This window comes from Abramis brama (genome assembly GCF_963993115.1).
Source record: "Abramis brama genome assembly, chromosome: 9".
Classification (NCBI taxonomy): Eukaryota; Metazoa; Chordata; class Actinopteri; order Cypriniformes; family Leuciscidae; genus Abramis; species Abramis brama.
The window spans coordinates 39,947,599-39,970,130 of NC_139971.1; the positions used below are offsets into that span (position 1 = coordinate 39,947,599).

Consider the following 22,532-nt stretch of genomic DNA (forward strand, 5'->3'; position numbering starts at 1 on the left):
AGAACAAATGATGGAGAAAAGGAGGTTAGAGAGAGAGGAGAAGGGAGCGCGAGCTCATCATGAGTCAGTGAAGGGAACAGCTGGGAATGTTACGTGACAGGTGGAGAGTGTTTGGAAGCGGCTGTGTTTATTACTCTATTTACATGCCCTTGTGTGTGTGTGTGTTTGTGTCTCACTAATCAGTGTGTTATCATTCAACATATTTGCACGTCTAACTCTGAATAGGTATTTATTGCACTCCATTGTCACGAGTGATTGTCACCATTGCCACCTGGCTCTGTTCATCCTCTCACTAATTCCTTGTGTTTATGTCTTCCTCTCTCACGACCCGCTCTGACTCACAGGAAGATCAAGTTGTGCTCCAGTGCACCGCGACTGTCCTGAAGGAGCAGATCAAACTATGCCTTTCCTGTGAGGGTTTCGGGAACCGCCTGTGCTTTCTAGAGACCACGTCAAATGCCCAGGTACGGTCGGCAAAAAGCCGTCAGCTGTTGATATTCTCAGCAGGAATGCCACTCCTCATTACAAATATCCATATATTTATGTCAGGTAAATAATAAAAATAAAAATAAACTAATAAAGTAGAATAATGGTTACTTATAATTACTGTATGCTCACTATATTTTAACTCTTAATTTTTTATTATTATTAAATATTAAATTTGATATGCATTTTAATGTATTAATATTTTCATATTCCTCATTACAAAATAGATTACTTTGGCTAGATCACAATAGTTATTTTTGTATGGCAAATTATACTCAATATGTTTTATATTAAATGTATTAAATTAATGTTATTTAATTTAAAATTATATAAAATATTTTTCTTAAACATGCATTTTATTTTATTTTATTATTGATTATTATAAATAAGAAAAAATCCTTATTACAAATATTCCTCATTACAAATATACAGTATACCAAACAGATTTTTTAAAATGAAATATTACATTTTATATGCATTTTAATGTATTAATATTTTCATGTTCCTCATTACAAAACAGATTACATAACACATTTTTCCTAGATCACTACAGTTATTTTTGTCAGGCAAATAATACTCAATACTTTTTTATATTAAATGTATTAAATTAATATATTTAATATTAAATTATAAAGAAAATTTAAATATGCATTTTATTTTATTGTAATATTCCTTATTACAAATATACAGTATACAAACAGATTAGGCAATACTGTATATATATATATATATATATATATATATATATATATAAAATTCAAATATTAATACATTAAAATGCATTTAAAATGTAATATTTAATACAAATCTGTTTGGTATACTGTATATTTGTAATAAGGAATATTTGTAATAAGGAATTTTTATATATATATATATATATATATAAAATGTATATATATCTTAATTATATATATTATAGTTTTTTAGTAGTGAATATTATTGGCCTATTATAGTCAAAAAATCTGTTTGGTATAATGTATATTTGTAATTAAATTACATTAATAGTAGTAGTAGTATTTTAAATTGTATGTTATTTATATAAAATAAAATTAATATAAATTATTTTTAATAAAGTGTTATATACAAAATTTTATATTATTATTATTTTATTTTATACCTGTACATAAAAAAGTGTACATGCAGTAGACAGAAAAAGTGTTGTGCTGCTTTTATTCATCAACACTGCTGAAAACACACACACAAACTCATTTATTTTGCTGTGCAGCAATCAACATTTTTCATAACTAAACGTTGTTTATAAAAATCCCATAAATTGGCATGTCATAATGCCAAATAAGCAACATTTGTTTTTGCTATTTTCAAAGCCATTAATCGTGGATGAGGCTAAACTTTTGTGTGTTTCTTCGTCTCCGTCTGCAGAATGTGCCGCCTGATCTGGCAATCTGTGCCTTTGTCCTTGAGCAGTCGCTGTCGGTGCGAGCCCTGCAGGAGATGCTGGCCAACACCGTGGAGATGAACGAGGTGAGAGTCTGCACAAAGGAGTGAGAGAGAGAGAGAAGGATGGAGAGGGGGAGAGCAGAGAGGGCCTAAAAGAGAACGAATGATGAGAAAATGCAGGGATAATTGAAAAAAAAAGGGTTGTTGAAATATTAATAAAATTACATTATGAATAACAAAACATGTTTGTTTTTTTTACCATTCAAAAATGATTAAAAAAAAGGAAAGATTTTTTTTTTTGCTAATGTAGCCTGTAGAGCTAATAAAGAAAGTTTACACTTAAAATGTGGTTTTGAAATTTAAATAAGTGGTAAACTAGTGATAAGAAAGACAGAGACAGTGAGAGGGGTGCTGAAGAATTTAATAAAAGAGAATCCAATATTTGCTGTTAATATAGCATAGCGAGAGATTTTTAAGCTATTCTTTTGTAGGCCGGTCATTTTTGACTGGTAACACCAAGTGTGACTTTGTGACATTTTGTACAAGATAAAAGCACTTCAAAACAAACTTCCTGGTTTGACATTAAATCACACTAGTGTGATAAACACTAACATTTTTTTTTTTTTTATCCCCCAAAAAGTACAAAAATTGTCCAAAATCTTTTGAGAAATAGTTATAGCCTGTGTGAGCGAAGTCAGTAAGTTTTAGTAGAATATGATAACATTAACTAAAGTTTTAGGGAAAAAATAAAATCCCATCCTCTTCTTAATTAGCATATTAATAACAGTGTAACTGTAACCATGGTATTGTGGCAGAAATAGATTTCAGGGTTCGTACAACCTTTTGAGAGTGAAATTCCAGAACTTTTGAGGGACATTTCAGCGTTTAAAAGCTTTAAATGTGAATAATTGCGTTGCAGGACGATTTAAGGTGTGCCCCCAAATGCTCTGCTTGTCCTCATGCCAACCCGTTTCATCATTACTCTTTCTTTCGTTTTATCTAGACCAGCCAATAAGAGTTGAATTTTACTGCTCTTAATTTTTAATCCATCTCTGTTTTTTTTTATATTTTGGGTGCATGAGGTCATCAAAACAGTTTAATAGAGGTATTTCTGGCATTCGAGGGCAGATTTGTTAGTGTAACTTAATGTTTCATGTACTTTTTGTCTCTCTTCTGACCCTTCATCTCCTTTTCCTGCCAACTATAGGCAGTCGATTTGGATAAATGGGTATGTCTCATGTCTCATCGTATTCTTATTCCCTCAAACCTCAGCACCCTTCCTCTCCTCTGTTCCTAAATCTCCTACTCAGTGTCCGGTGTGGATGAAATAATGCTGTAGCTCCTCTTCTCTCCTAAACCTTTACTTCTGTCTGACCATTGACCGCTGTCACCTGTTCCTCACTTTGTCTGGTTTGGTTGGAGTTGAAATCCCATTTTGCTCTTCAAATGGCATTTCAAATGACACCTAGTCCGTGTGTATACGTGTGTACATTTGTAAGAAAGAGAGCAAGAAAGAGAGAGAGAGCATTCCAGTGTAAGATGAGCTCAGTGCCTCTGAATCCTGGTTAAGGATATGATCTTTAGTCTTACAGCCCACAGCACTAACACACAGTTCTGGCCAAAATGAAAGACTGCAGGTTTCAAATACACATGCCTTGCCCTTGTGACTGACAGACAGATAGAGAGACAGACAGACAGACAGACAGACAGACAGACAGACAGACAGACAGACAGACAGATAGAGAGACAGACAGACAGACAGACAGACAGATAGATAGAGAGACAGACAGACAGACAGACAGACAGACAGATAGATAGAGAGACAGACAGACAGACAGACAGACAGAGAGATAGATAGAGAGACAGACAGACAGATAGATAGATAGATAGACAGATAGACAGATGGACAGATGGATAGATAGATAGACATACAGATAGATAGATAGATAGATAGATAGATAGATAGATAGATAGATAGATAGATAGATAGATAGACAGATAGATAGATAGATAGATAGATAGATAGATAGATGTTCGTTCTGAAACGTTTTAGTTCATCTAAAAATTGTACTACTTGTTTTTAGAACGTTCAGAGAGCATTTAAAAGTAATATTCATATAATGCTTGAAGAATGATAAAACGTTATTGACGTACGTATAACAAAGAAAAAAGTTTTTAAAGCATTTTTGAACGGTCAGAGAACGTTTAGCACATTTAGTATATAACACTTGTATGACTTGTATGAAAAATTAACTGGTCACTCTTTTCTGTGCAATTATGGTAACTGAAGCTTTTAAAGGGTATGTTTACCCAAAATCGTAAAACTAATCCATATGATTTTAGCAGTTTAGTCCAAATTTACTGCGTAACACAAATGAACCTCATTGGTCCTTGCTGAAGCTCAAACGTGCTGCGTAACACGAGAATGATCCTCATTGGTTCTCACACATCAAACGAACATACTTGAGCTTCTGTTTACCACAACTTCACTGAGTTGATGAATGTTTATATGTGAATAAAAGCCTAAATTCAATCTGTTCATCATATAAAGTGATCGAGTCTCTTTAGGACATTTGGACTAAACCGCTCAATTCATATGGATTAGTTTTATGATCTCTTCATGATCTCTGAAGAGTCAAAGTGGTAGTCGTGTAGCCGTCAATGGAGGGACAGAAAGCTCTCAGATTTCATCGAAAAGATCTTCATTTGTGTTCTGAAGATGAACAAAAGTCATACAGGTTTGGAACGACATGAGGGTAATTAATGACAGAATTGTATCCTAATATTATCCCTTTAAGCTTCAAAAGGGACTCAAAAGAGTTATCATAAAGTTGGACCTTTCATGACAAAAAGATAGATTTTTTGGATTTGGAGCAACATAAGGCAAGATTACCAACCTTATGCTATACCTTAAGGTTGGTTAGATTTTTCTTTTTTGGGAGAACGATCTGTTTAGGGTCTGCTGTGGTATGCTCTCTCTCTCTGTCTCTCTCTCTCTCTCTCTTGCTTATGTATTCATTCTCATAAATACTATGAGATGGTAGCCAAAACTCACTAATAGCAACAATAATCATGTTCTCTTGCTTTTAAACCTTACTGGATGTTGAGAAAAGGTAAGTGTTTGTTGTCCTCATGGCGACTGAATGTGAATCCACCTGGTTTGGTGTGACCTTTGACTCTTCTCTTCATTGGTTGTTTCTGTACCTATGTATGCTCTCCCCATGGTACTGTAACCATGGTAGATTGTGAACGGATGTGAAGAAATCATTGGTGCTTATTTTCTTTCTATCTTCATAACACTCTTTTTGTTTTCAATGTTCCTCTACTTTTGTCTCTCTGTTGTCTCCATGTGAAAACGGTGGATCTCTTCAGTTTCCTATGTAAAATGTTGCCATATACCATCCAACACAGGGTCAATCGACTTGTCTGATCCTCACAGCACTATTTATGAGTATAAAGAAGTTGTGTTAACTTCATGTTCTCTTTTGTCCCTCAATCTCAGTCATCTCAGGGAGGGGGACACCGGACGCTGCTGTATGGTCATGCCATCCTCCTGAGACACTACCACTCCAGCATGGTGAGCTACGCATGACAGCTCTTTTTCACCATTTACGATGTTTAATGTGATGACGCTCATTTTGTTACCCTGAATCGCAGTATCTCAGCTGCCTGACGACGTCCCGCTCACTCACAGACAAGCTGGCCTTTGATGTGGGCCTGCAGGAGGACTCTACAGGTACACACGACAGACTCTTGACTCTTGAAATGAATACAGATTTGAATCCTCACTGTTGGTCAAGAGCAATGAGATGTTCTTATGTTGACTTATAAGGGCTGTTGACGACACAGATTTGAATCTGTTCCTTTTTACTGTATTTAAAAAAATAGAACATTTAAAGTAAATTTTTTTCTGGTTGCATTTCTTTTCCTGAGCTGAACGATTGCTACTACTACTAGAAATAATTATTATTATTAAATTCAAGGATAAATTACAACTACATGATGTGTAATTTATAATAAAATAGTGACTTTGACTTGTTATGTATCGTTACACTTGTCAAGTCAAGTCACCTTTATTTATATAGTGCTTTTTACAATACAGATTGTATCAAAGCAGCTTCACAGTGATAACATGAAAATAATACAACATAGTTTGTTTCTAGAAGAAAATTGCGTCATCGTCCACCTTAAAGGAACACGCCGACTTTTTGGGACTTTAGTTTATTCATCGTATCCCCCAGAGTTAGATAAGTCCGTACATACCCTTCTCATCTCCGTGCGTGCCGTAACTGTCTGACGCACCCACCGCTAGCCTAGCTTAGCACAAAGACTGGAGGTAAATGGCTCCAGCTAGCATACTGCTCTCAATAAGTGACAAAATAACGCCAACATTTTCCTATTTACATGTTGTGATTTGTATAGTCACACCGTGTACAAATAACAAGGTCACATGACACACAGCCATCTTCTAACCGTACACATACTGGGAACTATATTCTCAGAAGGCGAAGCACTGCTACTTGGGCGGCGTGTTCCTTTAAGTAAGGCAGAGCAATAATATTGTTGAATATTAAATGTCCTCAACTAAGCAAGGCAACAGTGGCAAGCAACCAAAAATCCATCAGGACAGTAATATTTGTATGCATTTATCTGTGTTATAACAGTATTTGTAATACATACTGTATGTTAGATTTGTTTTAACTGCACAGATTCTTTGTGTCTCTGTATGTTCAGGGGAAGCATGTTGGTGGACCATTCATCCTGCATCCAAACAGAGGTCAGAGGGTGAGAAGGTCCGAGTAGGAGACGACCTGATCCTGGTTAGCGTGTCATCAGAGAGATACCTGGTAAGACTTTCTAGAGCCGTAGAAATATCAAACATGATTCTCTATGCAGTTGACAGCTGGTATCTGTGATATCTTTTGCAGCATCTGTCATACGCCAGCGGGGATCTGATGGTAGACGCCTCCTTTATGCAGACCTTATGGAACATGAATCCAGTCTGCTCGGGGTGTGAGCTGGCAGAGGGTCAGTGTTCAGCAAAATACAGAGAACTCACAATCAAATCAAATATAATATCGGTAATTTAAACCAGAAATGACCGTGTTCTTGTCTTTGTATTTACCCTTTTCAGGGTACTTAACTGGAGGTCATGTCTTAAGACTGTTTCATGGTCACATGGATGAGTGTCTGGCCATCTCAATGCCTGATCAAGGAGAGGAACAGCGCAAGTGAGTACAGTTTATACATACATACATATTAACATTCAAAAGTTTGAAATCTGAAAAAGGGATTTGAAATGTATTTGAAAGCATCAAGCAAGGTTGCATTTATTTGATCAAAAATACAGAAAAAACAGCAATATTGTGAAATATGATAAAATAAAATAATTGTGTTCTGTTTTATTATCATTTAACATGTCAATTCATTTCTGTGATGGTAAAGCAGCCGTTCCTCTAGTCTTCAGTGTCACATGATCCTACAGAAATCATACTAATATGCTGATTTGGTGCTCAAGAATTTCTTATAATATTTTTGTGGAAATCGTGATTTTTGATGAACAGAAAGGTTAGAAGAATAGCATTCAATTGAAATAGAAATCATTTGTAACATAATTTTCACATGCACACATATATATATATATAACTGTATATACACTTGATTATTTAAGCAGGCTGTTTTTGTTACAGTGCCATGTAAATGACCTCTGCTCATGATTGACAAGCTTCTGCATACTGTGTATTTCACACCGAATGAATGCTTAATACAAGTGACGATGATAATCTTAACGTGCTCATGATTGTAATCTCTCTAGGATTGCACAATATGAAGGAGGGGCGGTGTGTAGTCAGGCCCGTTCATTGTGGAGACTTGAGCCTCTGAGAATCGGGTGAGACAATCTCACATCTCATAACTGTGACGATATATATGTTGATATTTTTTGGCTTATACCTTTGTGTGTGATTTCTCTGCAGTTGGAGTGGTAGCCACATGAAGTGGGGTCAGGCCTTCCGCGTACGCCACATCACAACGGGTCGGTACCTGTGTCTGGATGAGGAGAAGGGTCTGATGGTTCTGGATCCAGAGAAAGCGAACACTAAACTGTCTGCCTTCTGTTTCCGTGCATCAAAGGTCCGTTTGAACTTATCTAAATACAATTGCCAGTTTTACTTTATAATTGTTCAAGTCACAAACAGCCTGTGACACTGATATTTTAATTCCTTTCTATGTAAAGCATTTTGAATAACTGTTTTAATTTTCCTTGCTTTTATTTTGTGATTATTTTTATTCCTTTCTATGTAAAGCACTTTGAATTGCCATAGTGTATGAAATGTGCTATATAAATAAACTTGCCTTGCCTTGTCTTGACTAATTGCATTTCTGTTCTCTCTCTGTTTTTCTCTTCCTGTCTATGTGTTTGTTCCCACTCTCCTCTGTTGTGCTTATTCCCGGAGAACAGGAGAAAGTGGAGGGGGAGAAGAAGAAGCGAGATGTGGAAGGAATGGGCATTCCTGAGATCAAGTATGGCGAGTCCATGTGTTTCATGCAGCATCACTCCACAGGGCTGTGGCTCACGTACGCTGCTCTAGATGCTAAGGCGGCTCGTCTGGGAACCATGAAGAGAAGGGTATGAAGCTCGCTGAACCACAAACCCCATAATACCCACTTATATACCTGATGTCAAGGCTTTCAACTTATTTATTATGATCTTACCTCTCTTTCTCTCAGGCCATACTACATCAAGAGGGCCATATGGATGATGCACTGACTTGCTCTCGCTCTCAGACAGAAGAGTCTCAGGCTGCTCGTATGATCTACAGCACAACGGGCCTTTTTACACAGTTCATCAAGTATGACTGTACATCACACACACTATGACATTTATACTGTATTATACGGTAACACTGAATATTGAGTAAAATTGTATTTTCAGTTTTTTATGCTATGGGGCTGTTGAATGCTTGAATCTGACTGGTTGACAAACGTTCTAAGGCGTGCAATTATTTTCAGGGAAACGCACGGCTAAAGGCAGGTCTTGACCGCATTACAGTTCCAGATCACTTCGCCAAATGATTTCAGTTATTTTAAAGCTCCTTACAGCCTACAACATTAAAAGAACCAAAACCCACAACGACACTGACCAAGCAAATAAACATAGTAAACAATAGGATAAAAGCGATCAGTTATTTACGTGTTTTTAGCCACAAAATGACACTTTATTATGTACGAACAGCACATCTTCTCTTTCTCCCGCTGTCTCTCCCACTTATACGCACACACACATACAGCACAGACACACACTCGCTCAGAAACGTGTTATCAGCGCTGCTCTGACGATTTTGTCAGTAAAATAGTTTAGCAACTTAAAAGCTACGTGACATTTCTCACTAGCGAGGTAGTAACTGTGCTGTTCTTGAAGCAGATAAACTTACAGTTTCGCTATTAGTAGAGTCACTGCTGCTGAACACTGTTTAGAAACACACAGACTCGGGTAATTCACATATGTGACCCTGGATCACAAAACCAGTCACGAGTCGCACGGGTATATTTGTGGCAAAAGCCAACAATACATTGTATGGGTCAAACATATCGATTTTTCTTTTATGCCAAAAATCATTAGGATATTAAGTAAAGATCATGTTCCATGAAGATATTTTGTAAATTTCCTACCGTAAATATATAAAACATTTATTTGTGTGAGTGAAAGTAGCACAATCGCGAACATAAATGGACAACTTTAAAGGAGATTTTCTCAGTGTTTAGATTTTTTTGCACCCTCAGATTCCAGATTTTCAAATAGTTGTATCTCGGCCAAATATTGTCCTAACAAACCATCAATGGAAAGCTTATTTATTCAGCTTTCATGTGATGTTTAAATCTCAATTTAAAAAAATTGACCCATGTGACTGGTTTTGTGGTCCAGGGTCACATATGCTTAATCTCTCTCTGTCTCTCTCTCTCACTGCATTAATAACTGCATTAGTCTACTATTAGTGGCTCAAGCCTCCGTTACAAGCTCTAAATTGACGTTTTGGAATTAGCATCTGAGACTTGGGATGAGATGCGTAAAAATTAGTCCTACACACAAGAGCATTTTTAAGGACAAAAACCTGACAAACGTCTAAAAACATTTTAACAATGTCTTGAGGTGTGGTATCAGTAGTATAAGTGGAATAATTGATCATGAATTATTGACAAATAATTATTTTTCTAATAATTCAATGGCCCATCGTCAGTTATTCCTTGCATATATATTTTTTCGTTTTTGGCACATAAAAAAAAAAAAAGAGTATACTGACTAAAATGGAAAAATAAGCTATATTTCTAATATTGACCTATTCAGGCTGATAATTCCAGAAATTTTCCTAGACAGTTGTCTTATATTCTCTGAATGTGCTTCATCCTCTCCTCTCTCTTCTATGTCAGAGGTCTGGACTCTCTGAGTGGGAAAAACAAATCACCCGGTCCAGTGTCCCTGCCACTGGACGCAGTGATCCTGTCCCTGCAGGATCTGATCCATTACTTCCGGCCTCCAGAAGATGAGCTGGAACACGAGGAGAAACAGACCAAGCTGCGCTCTCTACGCAACCGACAAAACCTCTTCCAAGAAGAGGTCTGTGTATGTGTGTGTTTGTGCCTGTCTGTCTGAAAATCAGCCCTGATCCACATTCATTTAATCTTTCTTTTGTGATGCAGGGCATGATCACAATCGTGCTAGATTGCATCGACCGCCTGAATGTCTACAATACTGCTGCACACTTCTCTGAGTTTGCTGGAGAGGAAGCAGCCGAATCCTGGAAAGAGATTGTCAATCTGCTCTATGAACTGCTTGGTGAATAAATATACATTTAAATATAAATAAATAAAATATAAATAAGTTTGGAATAATTCAGATTTTTTAATGTTTTTGAAATAAGTCTTGTATGCTTACCAAGGCTGCATTTATCAAAAATACAGTATTTTTTTTTTTTTATATATTCATTAATTTTTTTCAGCAAGGATGCACTATATTTATCAAAAGTGACAGTAAAGACATTTATGCTAGCGTTACAAAAGATACAGCATCTATATCAAATAAATGCTGTTCTTTTCAACTTCTGTTCATCAGAGAATCCTGAAAAGAAGTATTACAGTTTCCACAAAAATATTAAGCAGAAAAAAATGTTTTAAACTGATATAATAATACGAATTTTTATTAATAACTTGGCACTATTAATAATTGCGCAGCAATTCAGCATATTAGAATGATTACTGAAGGATCATGTGACACTGAAAACTTTATCATCACAGGAATAAATTACATTTTTCAATATATTACAATAAAAAAACATAAATTGTAACAATATTTCACGATGTTACTGTATTTTTGATCAAATAAATGCAGCCTTGGTGAGCATAAGAAACTTATTAAAAGATCTTAATTATTCCGAACCAGTAGTGTAAATATAAATAATTTAAGTTGTGCACGCATCTGTAAATGTGTGTCTGTTTTTGCAGCGTCTCTGATCAGAGGAAACCGTTCTAACTGTGCTCTGTTCTGCGATAACCTGGACTGGTTGGTCAGTAAACTGGATCGTCTGGAAGCTTCTTCGGGTATCTGCAAAACCTTCTTCAACAAATGGCACAAAATGAACACAACCTGTTTTGATGTCTTGCAACATCTTGCTCTTTATGTCTTTCTTCTCTTCTCTAGGCATTCTAGAGGTGCTGTACTGTGTTCTGATTGAAAGTCCTGAAGTCCTGAACATCATTCAGGAGAATCACATCAAGTCTATCATTTCTCTCCTGGACAAACACGGTCGAAACCATAAGGTCTAACTGTACACGTGATTTGGTCAACTAACATTTAGCATTTTGCTACACATAGACGATCTCACTCTCCTCTGCCTTTTTCTGGACAGGTTTTAGATGTATTACGTTCTCTCTGTGTGTGTAACGGTGTTGCTGTGAGGTCCAATCAAAACCTCATCACAGAAAATTTGCTTCCGGGCCGCGACCTCCTGCTGCAGACTAACATTGTTAACTATGTATCAAGGTAATATTTGTTGAGATATAAATGTTTATAACGCTTTTTTGCATGTTCAACTTTCTTTAGTGTGTAATGTTGCTGTTTGAGCATGAAGAAGGTCTGCAAAGTTCCAAAGCACAAAGTTATTCTCAATATCAGAGCACAGTTTCTGAAACGCCTCCATAGTATTCCTGAGTTTTCTTCCGAGAACAAACACACCACAATATTCCATTTAAATAATACCGCCCTAGGCATACGCAGAGAAAAGGGGCGTTAGGAGTGTGTTGAAACTCACGGTTATGGTAAGAGGTGGGATATTTCCCAAACATGCTCGAAGCTCTTGACCAATCACAACACACTGCTCCAGCTGACCAATCAGATAAGATTGTGCTTTTCGGAAAGAGGGGCTTCGTAGATAGAGGAGCTAAACAGAACGTTACTGACAGACTGGGAAGAGAGGAGCTGCAATGATGTCAAATGTGTTTTTCGAACATTCAGGCATGAAAAGCTATTCTAGCAGGTCTCAAAAACAAAATCAAGTTTTTGTAAAATGGCATAATAGATCTTCTTTAAAGGGTTAGTTTACCCTCAAATGAAAATTCTGTCATTTATTACTCACCGTCATGTCTTACCAAACCTGTAAGACTTGGTTCATCTTCGTAAACACAAATGAAGATATGGATATTGGATGAAATCTGAGAGCTTTCTGTCCCTTCATTGTCAGTCATTACGCCTCAAAGATCGTAAAAGTTCCTTTCATATCGTTCCTTTCCTTCATTTGAGTTCCAAAGATGAACAGAAGTCTTGCTGGTTTGGAAAGGCATGAATAAATGATGACAGAATTTTCATTTTTGGGTGAACTATCCTTTTAAAATGAATTTTACCCTTTTTTTCATTTACTGCAGCTTTTGTTCCTGAAGATGCACTAAATGCACTAAAGAAATTGAAAAGATTATTAACCGTTTACTGCATAAATGTCACTTTCTCCTTATAGCGTGAGGCCCAATATCTTTTTGGGGACTTGTGAAGGTTCCACACAGTTTAAGAAGTGGTACTTTGAGGTGATGGTGGACTATGTGGAGCCGTTTGTGACAGCCCAGGCTACCCATCTGCGTGTTGGCTGGGCTCTGACTGAGGGCTTCAGTCCGTACCCTGGAGGAGGAGAGGGCTGGGGTGGCAACGGTGTGGGTGATGACCTCTACTCTTATGGCTTTGATGGCCTTCACTTGTGGTCAGGTAAATGTGGTGATCTTGTATATTCTATATACAGCAGTGTGTGAGTGTTTATGGTCCTCAAACCATCATTTTCTCTGTGTAGGTCACGTGTCTCGTCAGGTGGCTTCACCCAACCAGCACATCCTGGCAGCAGATGACGTTGTGAGCTGCTGTCTGGACCTGAGCGTGCCCAGTATCTCCTTTCGTATTAATGGGCATCCAGTCCAGGGAATGTTTGAGAACTTCAACGTAGACGGCCTTTTCTTCCCTGTCATTAGCTTCTCCGCGGGAGTGAAGTAATTAACGTTATTATTTTGTTACTTTTCTTATAAAATGTATATACATATATTCACAAATATCACAAATATATTCAAATAGAAAACTGTTCTTTTTAAATTGTAATAATATTTCAGAAAGCAACTGTTTTACTATATTTTTGATTAAATAAATGCAGCCTTTGTGAGACGTATTTCCAAAAACATCTTACCGGCCCCGAGACAGACAATATTTTCTGAATAATTAATGAAAACACTAAATACTAAAATCGATCGTAATAGAAATATGATTAATTCATGCACATTTATAATGTCTTCTCACTTGTTGACCTGTGTTTTTGTTCATTTCTCAGAGCTCGTTTCCTTTTGGGCGGCCGCCATGGGGATTTTAAGTTCTTGCCCCCTCCTGGTTATGCACCATGTTATGAAGCTCTTCTTCCCAAAGACAGAATGCGCATTGAGCACATTAAGGAGTATAAACATGACTTCAGTGGAGTCCGAAACCTGCTGGGCCCCACGCAGTCCCTCACACACACTTCATTCACTCCCTGTCCTGTTGACACTGCCCAGGTAAACTAAACTACCCACATTTGTTTCCCTCACGCCACTGTTGCTTGGCAGAAACACTTTCACTGAGCGGTCAATGTACATGTTGTGTATGTCATTTGTAGATTGTGCTTCCTCCTCATTTGGAGCGGATCAGAGAGAAACTTGCCGAAAACATCCACGAGCTCTGGGCCGTCACCCGTATTGAGCAGGGTTGGACCTATGGAGTGGTGAGCGCTTTCCGCCTCTTGTTTTTCGCAAATAAACACCAACTCAACCACACACATACATATAGGGTGTGTTCACACTTGTAGTTCGGTTCGCTTGGTTCGTTTGGTCTGGACCAAAAAGAAAAAAAGTCCTGGCTCGCTTAGCATTCACACTGGCATTTTAACATTGAACCTAAAGGCATACTGTAGGGATGTGTTCACAACCGGATTGGTCTGCTTTTATTATGTATATTTCACGACAGAACTTAACGAACATCCAAAACAATGCTGTGTTCTGGGCTAAATGCGCTGGTTGTATGTGTGTAGCTACATATGATGGTATTTTGACCAGCTGAGAACTCGTGAAGAGCTTATAAAAAGTGTAAAGGAGTCAAAACAGCATCAGGAATCCCTCCGTCACACACACAAACGAAGATCTGCTGCGATGAGACGCGGTTCTGATGCCTGTACTGAACTGTGATGGGCAACATCGCGACTATGACGAGAAAAAACAGGCATGCTTGAGTATTCTGTCCTTTTTAGGTTCGCATCTTGAGACATCATGTCCCGTTTTTTGGTTTGCTTATGTCTTTGGTCCATGTTGCATTCATATTTCATTCGAACCGCACCAGAGTTCGTTTGGAAACGGACCGAGACCCATCTTTTCAGCGTCTCGGTCCGCTTGTTTGGTGTCACCAGGGTTCAGATTGCAGCTTTCACACTTATTCAAATGAACCGCACTAACAGAGCAATCGCACCAGGGTTCGTTTTAATCAAACCAAACATGCCAAGTGTGAACACACCCATAAACACAAGATCCTTAATAAAGTTAAATGTTTAAATAAAGTTAAAAAATGCTGTCTCTCTCAGTTCAGGGATGATAATAAGAAGTTGCACCCGTGTCTGGTGGACTTTCATAGTCTTCCAGAACCTGAGAGGAATTATAACCTCCAGATGTCTGGAGAGACCTTGAAGTGAGTGTCTGTTGAATCTCAAATCTCTGAAGGTCACTGCTTATGCATCTGTCTTTCTATCCAATTTATTGATCAACTTTTTTTTTTCTCCTTGACCTCTCCAGAACCCTCTTAGCTCTGGGCTGCCATGTAGGTATGGGAGATGAGAAAGCAGAGGAGAATCTGAGGAAGATCAAACTGCCCAAAACGTATGTAAACCTTAAAAAAACACTTGTTTTGTAAATGTATATGGTTTTGGTTTTCATATTTTTCTGTTTCTTGGTCAGTTATGTGATGAGCAGTGGGTACAAACCTGCTCCTCTGGACCTCAATCATGTCAAACTGACGCCCAATCAGAACCAGCTGGTGGAGAAGCTGGCGGAAAATGGGCACAATGTTTGGGCACGGGACAGAGTCAGACAAGGATGGACCTACAGCATTATGCAGGTACAGTAGATGTGGGAGCAGAAATTACAGTTACCTCACTGCAGTTTGCGTGCACATTATGGTGGAGGAAAACGGGCAAGATCCAAGAAATATGAAAGAAAAACGTAGACCATCCAGGGAAGGGCGTAGTTTTGAACATTGGGGGGTTGAAGTGTGAACCGTTTCCCAGGACATGCTCCCTTGTGAAATTTATTTGTTTGTTTATTTTTGCAAAATGGTATTTTGTGGTATCTTACCATCATCCACACATGCAAAGTTGGTTGATAACATCATTGATAAAGTAATAGCCTAGTTAACAACTTGTTTATATAGTATATATGATGTATTTTATATTATTTAAGCATCTGGTTTATTTCCTACTTCTTAACAATTCATAATTCTTAATGATTTTGGTTATGTTTTGCTAATATCAGTCATCATTAGAACAGAACACATTTTACACATAGGGAAAACATATTGTTTGGTCAATAACTCATGAAGGTCCAGAATTTAAAGCTCCTGATCCTAACTTGTACTTTCCCCTATGAAAAAGTGCCATACTTGTTTAACTGTAGCATTTGTTAGAATAAGGCTGTAATTACAGGTGAGATCATTGATGGCTCCTCATTGGGCCAATGTTGATTTTTTTTTAAATCTATAGCATTTGTTATGAAAAATAGCAACTTACACATTTTGAAACTATTGCTACAACATGCCACAGTTGTAATATAAATCTATAGTGAATAATGTTTCATTAACAGATTATCTATTATAATTTCTACAAGTTAGTCCAAATTTACCACAACAAATACGATAAAACGTGAGTAGTTTAAAAAGCTTTCTAATTTAAGTTAGATCATTTTTATCTGTACTTTTAGTTTATGAAGCTGTTTTAGACTTTATAGTGTCTTAAAGTTGAAAATTCTCAATAGAATTCAAACGGATCGCACATTTTATCATCTGCGTTGTGATAAGAACAGCTTGCACAAATCTTGGAGCGCGCTGGTGAGGGCGTGCACAGGGTTCGGAGGGGAACTTCGGAATATCTGTGAACTGGAATTCAATTAATACTTGAAAGGGAGCCCAAACTTTTTACTCTTATTACTTTCCCTCAGGACATCTTGAATAAACGTAACCCTCGTTTGGTGCCATACAACCTGCTGGATGAGAGAACAAAGAAGACTAACAGAGACAGTGTGAACAACGCTGTACGCACTCTGATTGGCTATGGATACAACATCGAGCCTCCAGATCAGGAGAGCAGTGAGTCTTTGTCTTTCAAATACTACTTTCATGTCTTTCATATACAGCATTTGACATTCACTTTTTTGCTCACCAGCCACTGTGGCTAGTGGTTTTCCAAAGTTACTAGCCACTCAGCATTTTCACTGGCCACATTTTGACACCAATACCATGGGGAAAAACTGCTCTATATATATATATATATATTAGGGGTGACCCCGAATAGTCGAAGATTCGATGCTTCGATAGGAGGAGCCTGATTCGACTACCGATCTCCCGGTCGAATCTTCGCAGAGGTGTTATAAAATCCAAACGTGAATAAATCCAAACACCCCGTGACAGATTTAAGTTTCACTTTCAATCCGTGACCGACAGAGGAGCGTCTTCGCGGCAAGGATTTAAATCTTTAACAATGTCTGGGATAAGAAAATCTAAAGTGTGGATGTACACCATCAGAAAGGATATTCTCCAAGGCTGGATTTAGCATCAGGAAAACCATGATCGCACTTCTGCCGGCCAACGTTAACACGTTTCACGCATAGACTGGGTTTCACGTTAGAATGTATTTTATCCGCGCGCACAATTTGAAAAGACTAACGGACACAGACAGAGTGAAAGACTGGGTTTGTTCTCTTGATCAGGTAGGGGTACAAGTGATTTAAAAACTTTTCAGCCGGTTCTAATTTGATTTTTGGATGCTGTGAACATTTTTAGCTAAAAAGACTGCCTCTCTAGTTTAGCATTTATTGTTGTTTCTGCAGTTAAAGAGACAAAGTTGAAAATTCTAGCTTCTATCGTTATTTTAATCATTTCTTTATTTTAATTTTATTTATTGATCTGTCAGGGTTATCTAATCTAACTATTTGTGGCTTGTGTTTTGAATATATGTTCTTCTGCACTTTAGGCATTTTGCACACATTTGCTCACCTTGTGACTTGATTCTGATTTATTTCGTTTTATATTTTTATTTATTAGAAAGGTATATTCTGTTCTAATTTAATTTAGTAAATTAATTGTTTATTTTTTCGGTGGATCGATGTTGTGCTGTAGGCTGGCCTAATCGTAATTTAGCCGATTTAATTTGATTTGCATGTGAAATGCAAATCCTGTCTGCAGTGTGGCCTTTCTGGAGTTATTTCTGTTATTTCTTAGTTTTATTGATCCAAAATGTTTTTATACATTTTCTTCTATATCTTTGTGTGATTTTCTGTACATCGCGGCTTTGAAACGTTAAAGCCCCGCCCCCATACACATGATTCGACTATTAGTCGACTATAGGCAAGACATAACGATTCTGATTCGACTATGAAAATCCATAGTCGGGGACAGCCCTAATATATATATAGATATCATAATTTGGCAGAAGGTATATTAGGCTGCTGTCACTTTAAGACCTGACGCACAGATCCATATAGTGTTACACATGCGTTTTCTTTCTCAACTGTTTACATTCACTTAAAACATAACTGACTGTGTTTACGTAAATACTTGCCAAGAGCGGCATTTTGACAATATTTTGTGTGAATTTGACAGTTTAAGCGCAATTAAGTGAAAGAGGCGGCTTTATGTGCCTGCACATTGTGTGTGAACACAAAATCTGCGGTAATCAGTAAATGCGCAGTAAGCGCAATCCCACACAGAAATTCCAACCCTGTAAGTATTGGAAGGGTTTCAGATATTTCAATATTGATATGTATTGAAAAAACAATATTGTTGACAACACTTCATTGCACTTAGTTTATTATTTCAGATGCCTTTTTAAAATACTGCAATTGAAAAATTATATATTATATATAAAATTCAACCCGCCAAAGAGGCTAGTAAGAGATGAAATCCACCCGCATTCGGCAGGTTGGCGGATGTAAATGTCAAGCCCTTATTCAGTAGGATATACTAGGATCCAGAATTGGATGTAAATGTATTGTTTATTCAGTTCTAAATTCTTCAAATCTCTTTTTTTCCACAGGTGGTCATGTTGAGAACACAGGTGGAGATAAAGTGCGTATCTTCAGGGCAGAGAAGCAGTACGCCATCACCTCAGGAAAGTGGTACTTTGAGTTTGAGGCCGTAACCACAGGAGAGATGAGGGTGGGCTGGGCTCGACCGAACGTCCGCTCTGATGTTGAGCTTGGTTCTGATGAGCTGGCCTATGTCTTTAATGGAAACAGGGTCAGTGGTGTCATATTAATCTAACTCTGCTGTATTATATGGTAACAGGACATCTTTCCAGCTAATTGGATTGTGTGCCGCACAAGTTGCTGACAAACTATTTTGTATAGCTGCAATAAAAGCTAAACTACTCTCATTTTCACTCCCTGCAGGCTCAGCGATGGCACATTGGTAATGAGCCATTTGGTCGTCAGTGGCAGTCTGGTGATGTGGTCGGTTGCATGATAGACCTCACTGAAATGAACATCATGTTCACTCTTAACGGAGAGATGCTGATCAGCGATTCTGGCTCTGAAATGGCCTTCAAAGACATTGATCCTGGAGACGGTGAGGATTTGGGCTATAAAGTTGTTAGGGTTTTCAATAATTAGTTTTTAGGGGTAATGTGTATTTCTAATTAAGCTTCGTCGTTTAGGAAAAGTCTGTAGTTAATTTGTGGGTGAGTCTCAAGAGGTTTGTTTCCACAGACATAGATCAATCCTAGTCTTGGATTTAAAAAGATGTGTAATTGAAATTTAGTTCTGATTGAATAGTTGTGTTTAGTATTAAGGAAATGGATTCAAGGTATTAAATGGATAATTCACACAGAACTGAAAATACTCAACATTTACTTTCACTCTCGTGTTGTTCCAAACCTGTATGAATTTCTTTCTTCCATCAAACAAAATATCAATTTCTGAATAATAGACTGGCTTGGCAGCAACCTAAAGGTATTATAAAAACTGTCCATATGATTAATGTGCCATATTTTAAGTCTTGTAAAGCCATTCAATAGCATATTTCAGTATGCAAATTTAATAGCAAAATCTAATATGGCACCTTAGATGTTGATTACATTTTTGGCACAAAATACACAAGTATTAATGGTGTTTGGCATCAAATGGCGTCAACATGCAGCTTTAGTAGGCCTTAAGTTACAATAGGATATGTAAAATGAATATTTTATACATTTTGTGACATGCTGAGGATAACATATGCTGCGTTCACACCATGTTGTAATTAATGTAATTATGAGATGACAACACGTGACGTTCTTGAATCTGCAGTGAATCAGGTGCTACAAGTAGGAGCTCTCAGAAAATTCCAAGTTTACAAGTTATAATTATGAGTTCTACTTGGATGTGAAGTTGTAATCTGGTAATTACGGTAATTATGATGGCATGAACGCACCTATATATTACGATTTATTACTTTTTTTTAAAACTGTAAATGGCCCCAGAGGAACTGATTTAACTTCAGCTTTGCAGTCCATAGCTAAGGCTAACACTAGCTCCATTACCAGAGTCCCCACGACAAAATATTATCACGATTCTTAAGTCACAGTACAAAATTATTGCGATTAAATACATTTTGTGGCATGCTAAGTATTGTGATTACATATATAGCTATGTATTACCTTTTTTCAACTGCAAATGTCCCCAAAAAGAAGCTGATTTTACAGCAGCTTTGCCGTCCTTATCTAAGGCTAACCCTATCTCTGAATGATGGAGTGTGAGGTCAGTCCTCGTGTTCATAGTATTCCCAGAATAAGTCCATACGTTGTATTCGAACATGGATTATTTCTTTCTCTGACGACTCCATCTTGGTTTTACCAACTTGCACACGGACTATCTCCTCTGTTGACCTCACCAGAAAAAACAGCATTATAGTAGTAAACTGAAAAAGCAGTTGATTTTGTTATTCTACTATCAAATAAAAGAGAATAAAAGACCAATACTGGATATATTGTATTTGTAAAACAGTATTGCCACGCAAAATTTCTTTTCTACGTTGTATTGATTTTGTTGCTATAAATCAGCCTCTTTTTTTATTTTTCTCTCTCCAGGTTTTATTCCAGTCTGCATGTTGGGTCTCTCTCAGGTTGGCCGTATAAACCTAGGTCAGAATGTTAGCAGCCTACGCTACTTCGCCATCTGTGGGCTCCAAGAGGGCTTTGAGCCATTCGCCATCAACATGAAGAGAGACATCACAATGTGGTTCAGTAAGAGCCTGCCTCAGTTTGTCCCAGTTCCCACCGAGCACAACCACATTGAGGTATTTGAGGAATCTTTGTGACATTTAATTGAGTTTAAAGTTAAAGTTTATGGACCTGCTTTATTGTCCTTTATTGTTACCTGTAGGTCTCTCGTGTGGATGGAACCGTAGACAGCGCCCCCTGTCTGAAAATAACCCACAAGACATTCGGATCCCAAAACGCCAACACAGACATGCTGTTCTTCAGACTGAGCATGCCTGTAGAGTTTGACCTGACCTTCAAGGTCACCGCTGGCACCACTCCCCTCACTCGGACCCTCACCATCCCTGAGGATCAGGTGCTGGAGGTGGACCCCGACTCTGAATTTGAGGTGCTGAAAAAGTCAGCCAGTCGCAAAGAGCAGGAGGAGAAGGAAAAGGAGCCATCCGTGCCCAAAGATATCCCAAGCAGTAAAGAAAATGACAAAGACACTGCGTCCGAGAAAGGAAAAAAGAAAGGGTGAGAACTGAGGACTTTTATTAAGTGGTAACACTTTACAATAAGATTCATTAGTTAACATTAGTTAATGTATTAAATAACATGAGCTAACCACGAGCAATACATGTGTTACTGTATTTGTAAATCTTTTAGTTAAAGGGGTGGTTGATTATGATTTCACTCATCTAACTTTAGTTAGTGTGTAATGTTGCTGTTTGAGCATAAACAACGTCTGCAAAGTTACAATGCTCAAAGTTAAAAGCAAAGGGCGATATTTTCTTTTAAAGAAATTGCTTTTTAAGGACTACAACAAACGGCTGGTAGGAACTACACAAGCTTCCTACTGGGTTAGTGACATCACAAACCCTAGAATTTACATAAACCCCGCCCCCGGTAACGTGATTTATAGATTATCATGACAAGCTACATAAATTCATCAACTAACCATTCAGAAATGTTGTCTACATGTTGTCACTTCTTGAGTCTCTCAATCTTTGTTTGATTCCGGTTTGAACGTAAAAGGCAAAAAGTTTTTTAAATTTTCCGTGCATGTCTGTGTGAGGTAAAAGGACACAAGCTGTTGAAGCTCCGCCCTCTGTGCCGGGAGCAGCAGCTCATTTGCATTTAAAGGGACAGACACAAAAACGGAGCGTTTTTGCTCACCCTCAAAAAGTGACAATTTTAACATGCTATATAAAAATATCTGTGGGGTATTTTGAGCTAAAAATTCACACACACACTCTAGGGACATCAGACACTTATTTTACATCTTGTGAAAAGGGCATTATACCACCCCTTTAATAAAAATAAAGCTGTTCATTGTTTGTTCATGTTAGTTCAAAGTGCATTAACTAATGTTAACAAGATTTTAATAAAGTATTAATAAATGTTGAAATTAACATTAACAAAGATTAATAAATGCTGTATAAGTGCAGTTCATTATTAGTTCATGCTAACTAATACAGTTAACTAATGAACCTTATTGTAAAGTGTTACCTATGAAGTTTATCCTGATATTTTTCCTGTATATTTATACCTTTTATATATGTATATGTATACCTTTAGCATACCTTTAAAAAGAGTACTTGTTACCGAAATAATATACCTCTCTTGTTCTCTACAAATCTCTCGTTCATGCTTGACCACTCAAAT

At 37.4% G+C, this 22,532-nt stretch overlaps 1 protein-coding gene across 10 annotated transcripts in view; it reads left to right on the forward strand.

Annotated features, from left to right (window-relative positions):
• Positions 1–22,532, forward strand: part of ryr1b (ryanodine receptor 1b (skeletal)) — a 108,106-nt gene that overhangs the window by 21,690 nt on the left and 63,884 nt on the right. For all 10 annotated transcript variants that reach the window (XM_084123769.1, XM_084123772.1, XM_084123777.1 and 7 more), the window contains exons 2-29: positions 345–464; positions 1,867–1,968; positions 5,387–5,461; positions 5,542–5,620; positions 6,619–6,731; positions 6,813–6,912; positions 7,019–7,115; positions 7,700–7,774; positions 7,860–8,016; positions 8,345–8,512; positions 8,614–8,735; positions 10,312–10,498; positions 10,582–10,717; positions 11,383–11,478; positions 11,579–11,697; positions 11,787–11,920; positions 12,888–13,129; positions 13,212–13,404; positions 13,737–13,953; positions 14,055–14,159; positions 15,009–15,112; positions 15,217–15,300; positions 15,379–15,538; positions 16,633–16,780; positions 18,726–18,928; positions 19,081–19,255; positions 20,754–20,962; positions 21,049–21,401. In XM_084123769.1, coding sequence (XP_083979895.1) covers positions 345–464; positions 1,867–1,968; positions 5,387–5,461; positions 5,542–5,620; positions 6,619–6,731; positions 6,813–6,912; positions 7,019–7,115; positions 7,700–7,774; positions 7,860–8,016; positions 8,345–8,512; positions 8,614–8,735; positions 10,312–10,498; positions 10,582–10,717; positions 11,383–11,478; positions 11,579–11,697; positions 11,787–11,920; positions 12,888–13,129; positions 13,212–13,404; positions 13,737–13,953; positions 14,055–14,159; positions 15,009–15,112; positions 15,217–15,300; positions 15,379–15,538; positions 16,633–16,780; positions 18,726–18,928; positions 19,081–19,255; positions 20,754–20,962; positions 21,049–21,401 — 4,073 coding nt within the window. The remainder of the gene's footprint in view (positions 1–344; positions 465–1,866; positions 1,969–5,386; positions 5,462–5,541; positions 5,621–6,618; positions 6,732–6,812; positions 6,913–7,018; positions 7,116–7,699; positions 7,775–7,859; positions 8,017–8,344; positions 8,513–8,613; positions 8,736–10,311; positions 10,499–10,581; positions 10,718–11,382; positions 11,479–11,578; positions 11,698–11,786; positions 11,921–12,887; positions 13,130–13,211; positions 13,405–13,736; positions 13,954–14,054; positions 14,160–15,008; positions 15,113–15,216; positions 15,301–15,378; positions 15,539–16,632; positions 16,781–18,725; positions 18,929–19,080; positions 19,256–20,753; positions 20,963–21,048; positions 21,402–22,532) is intronic.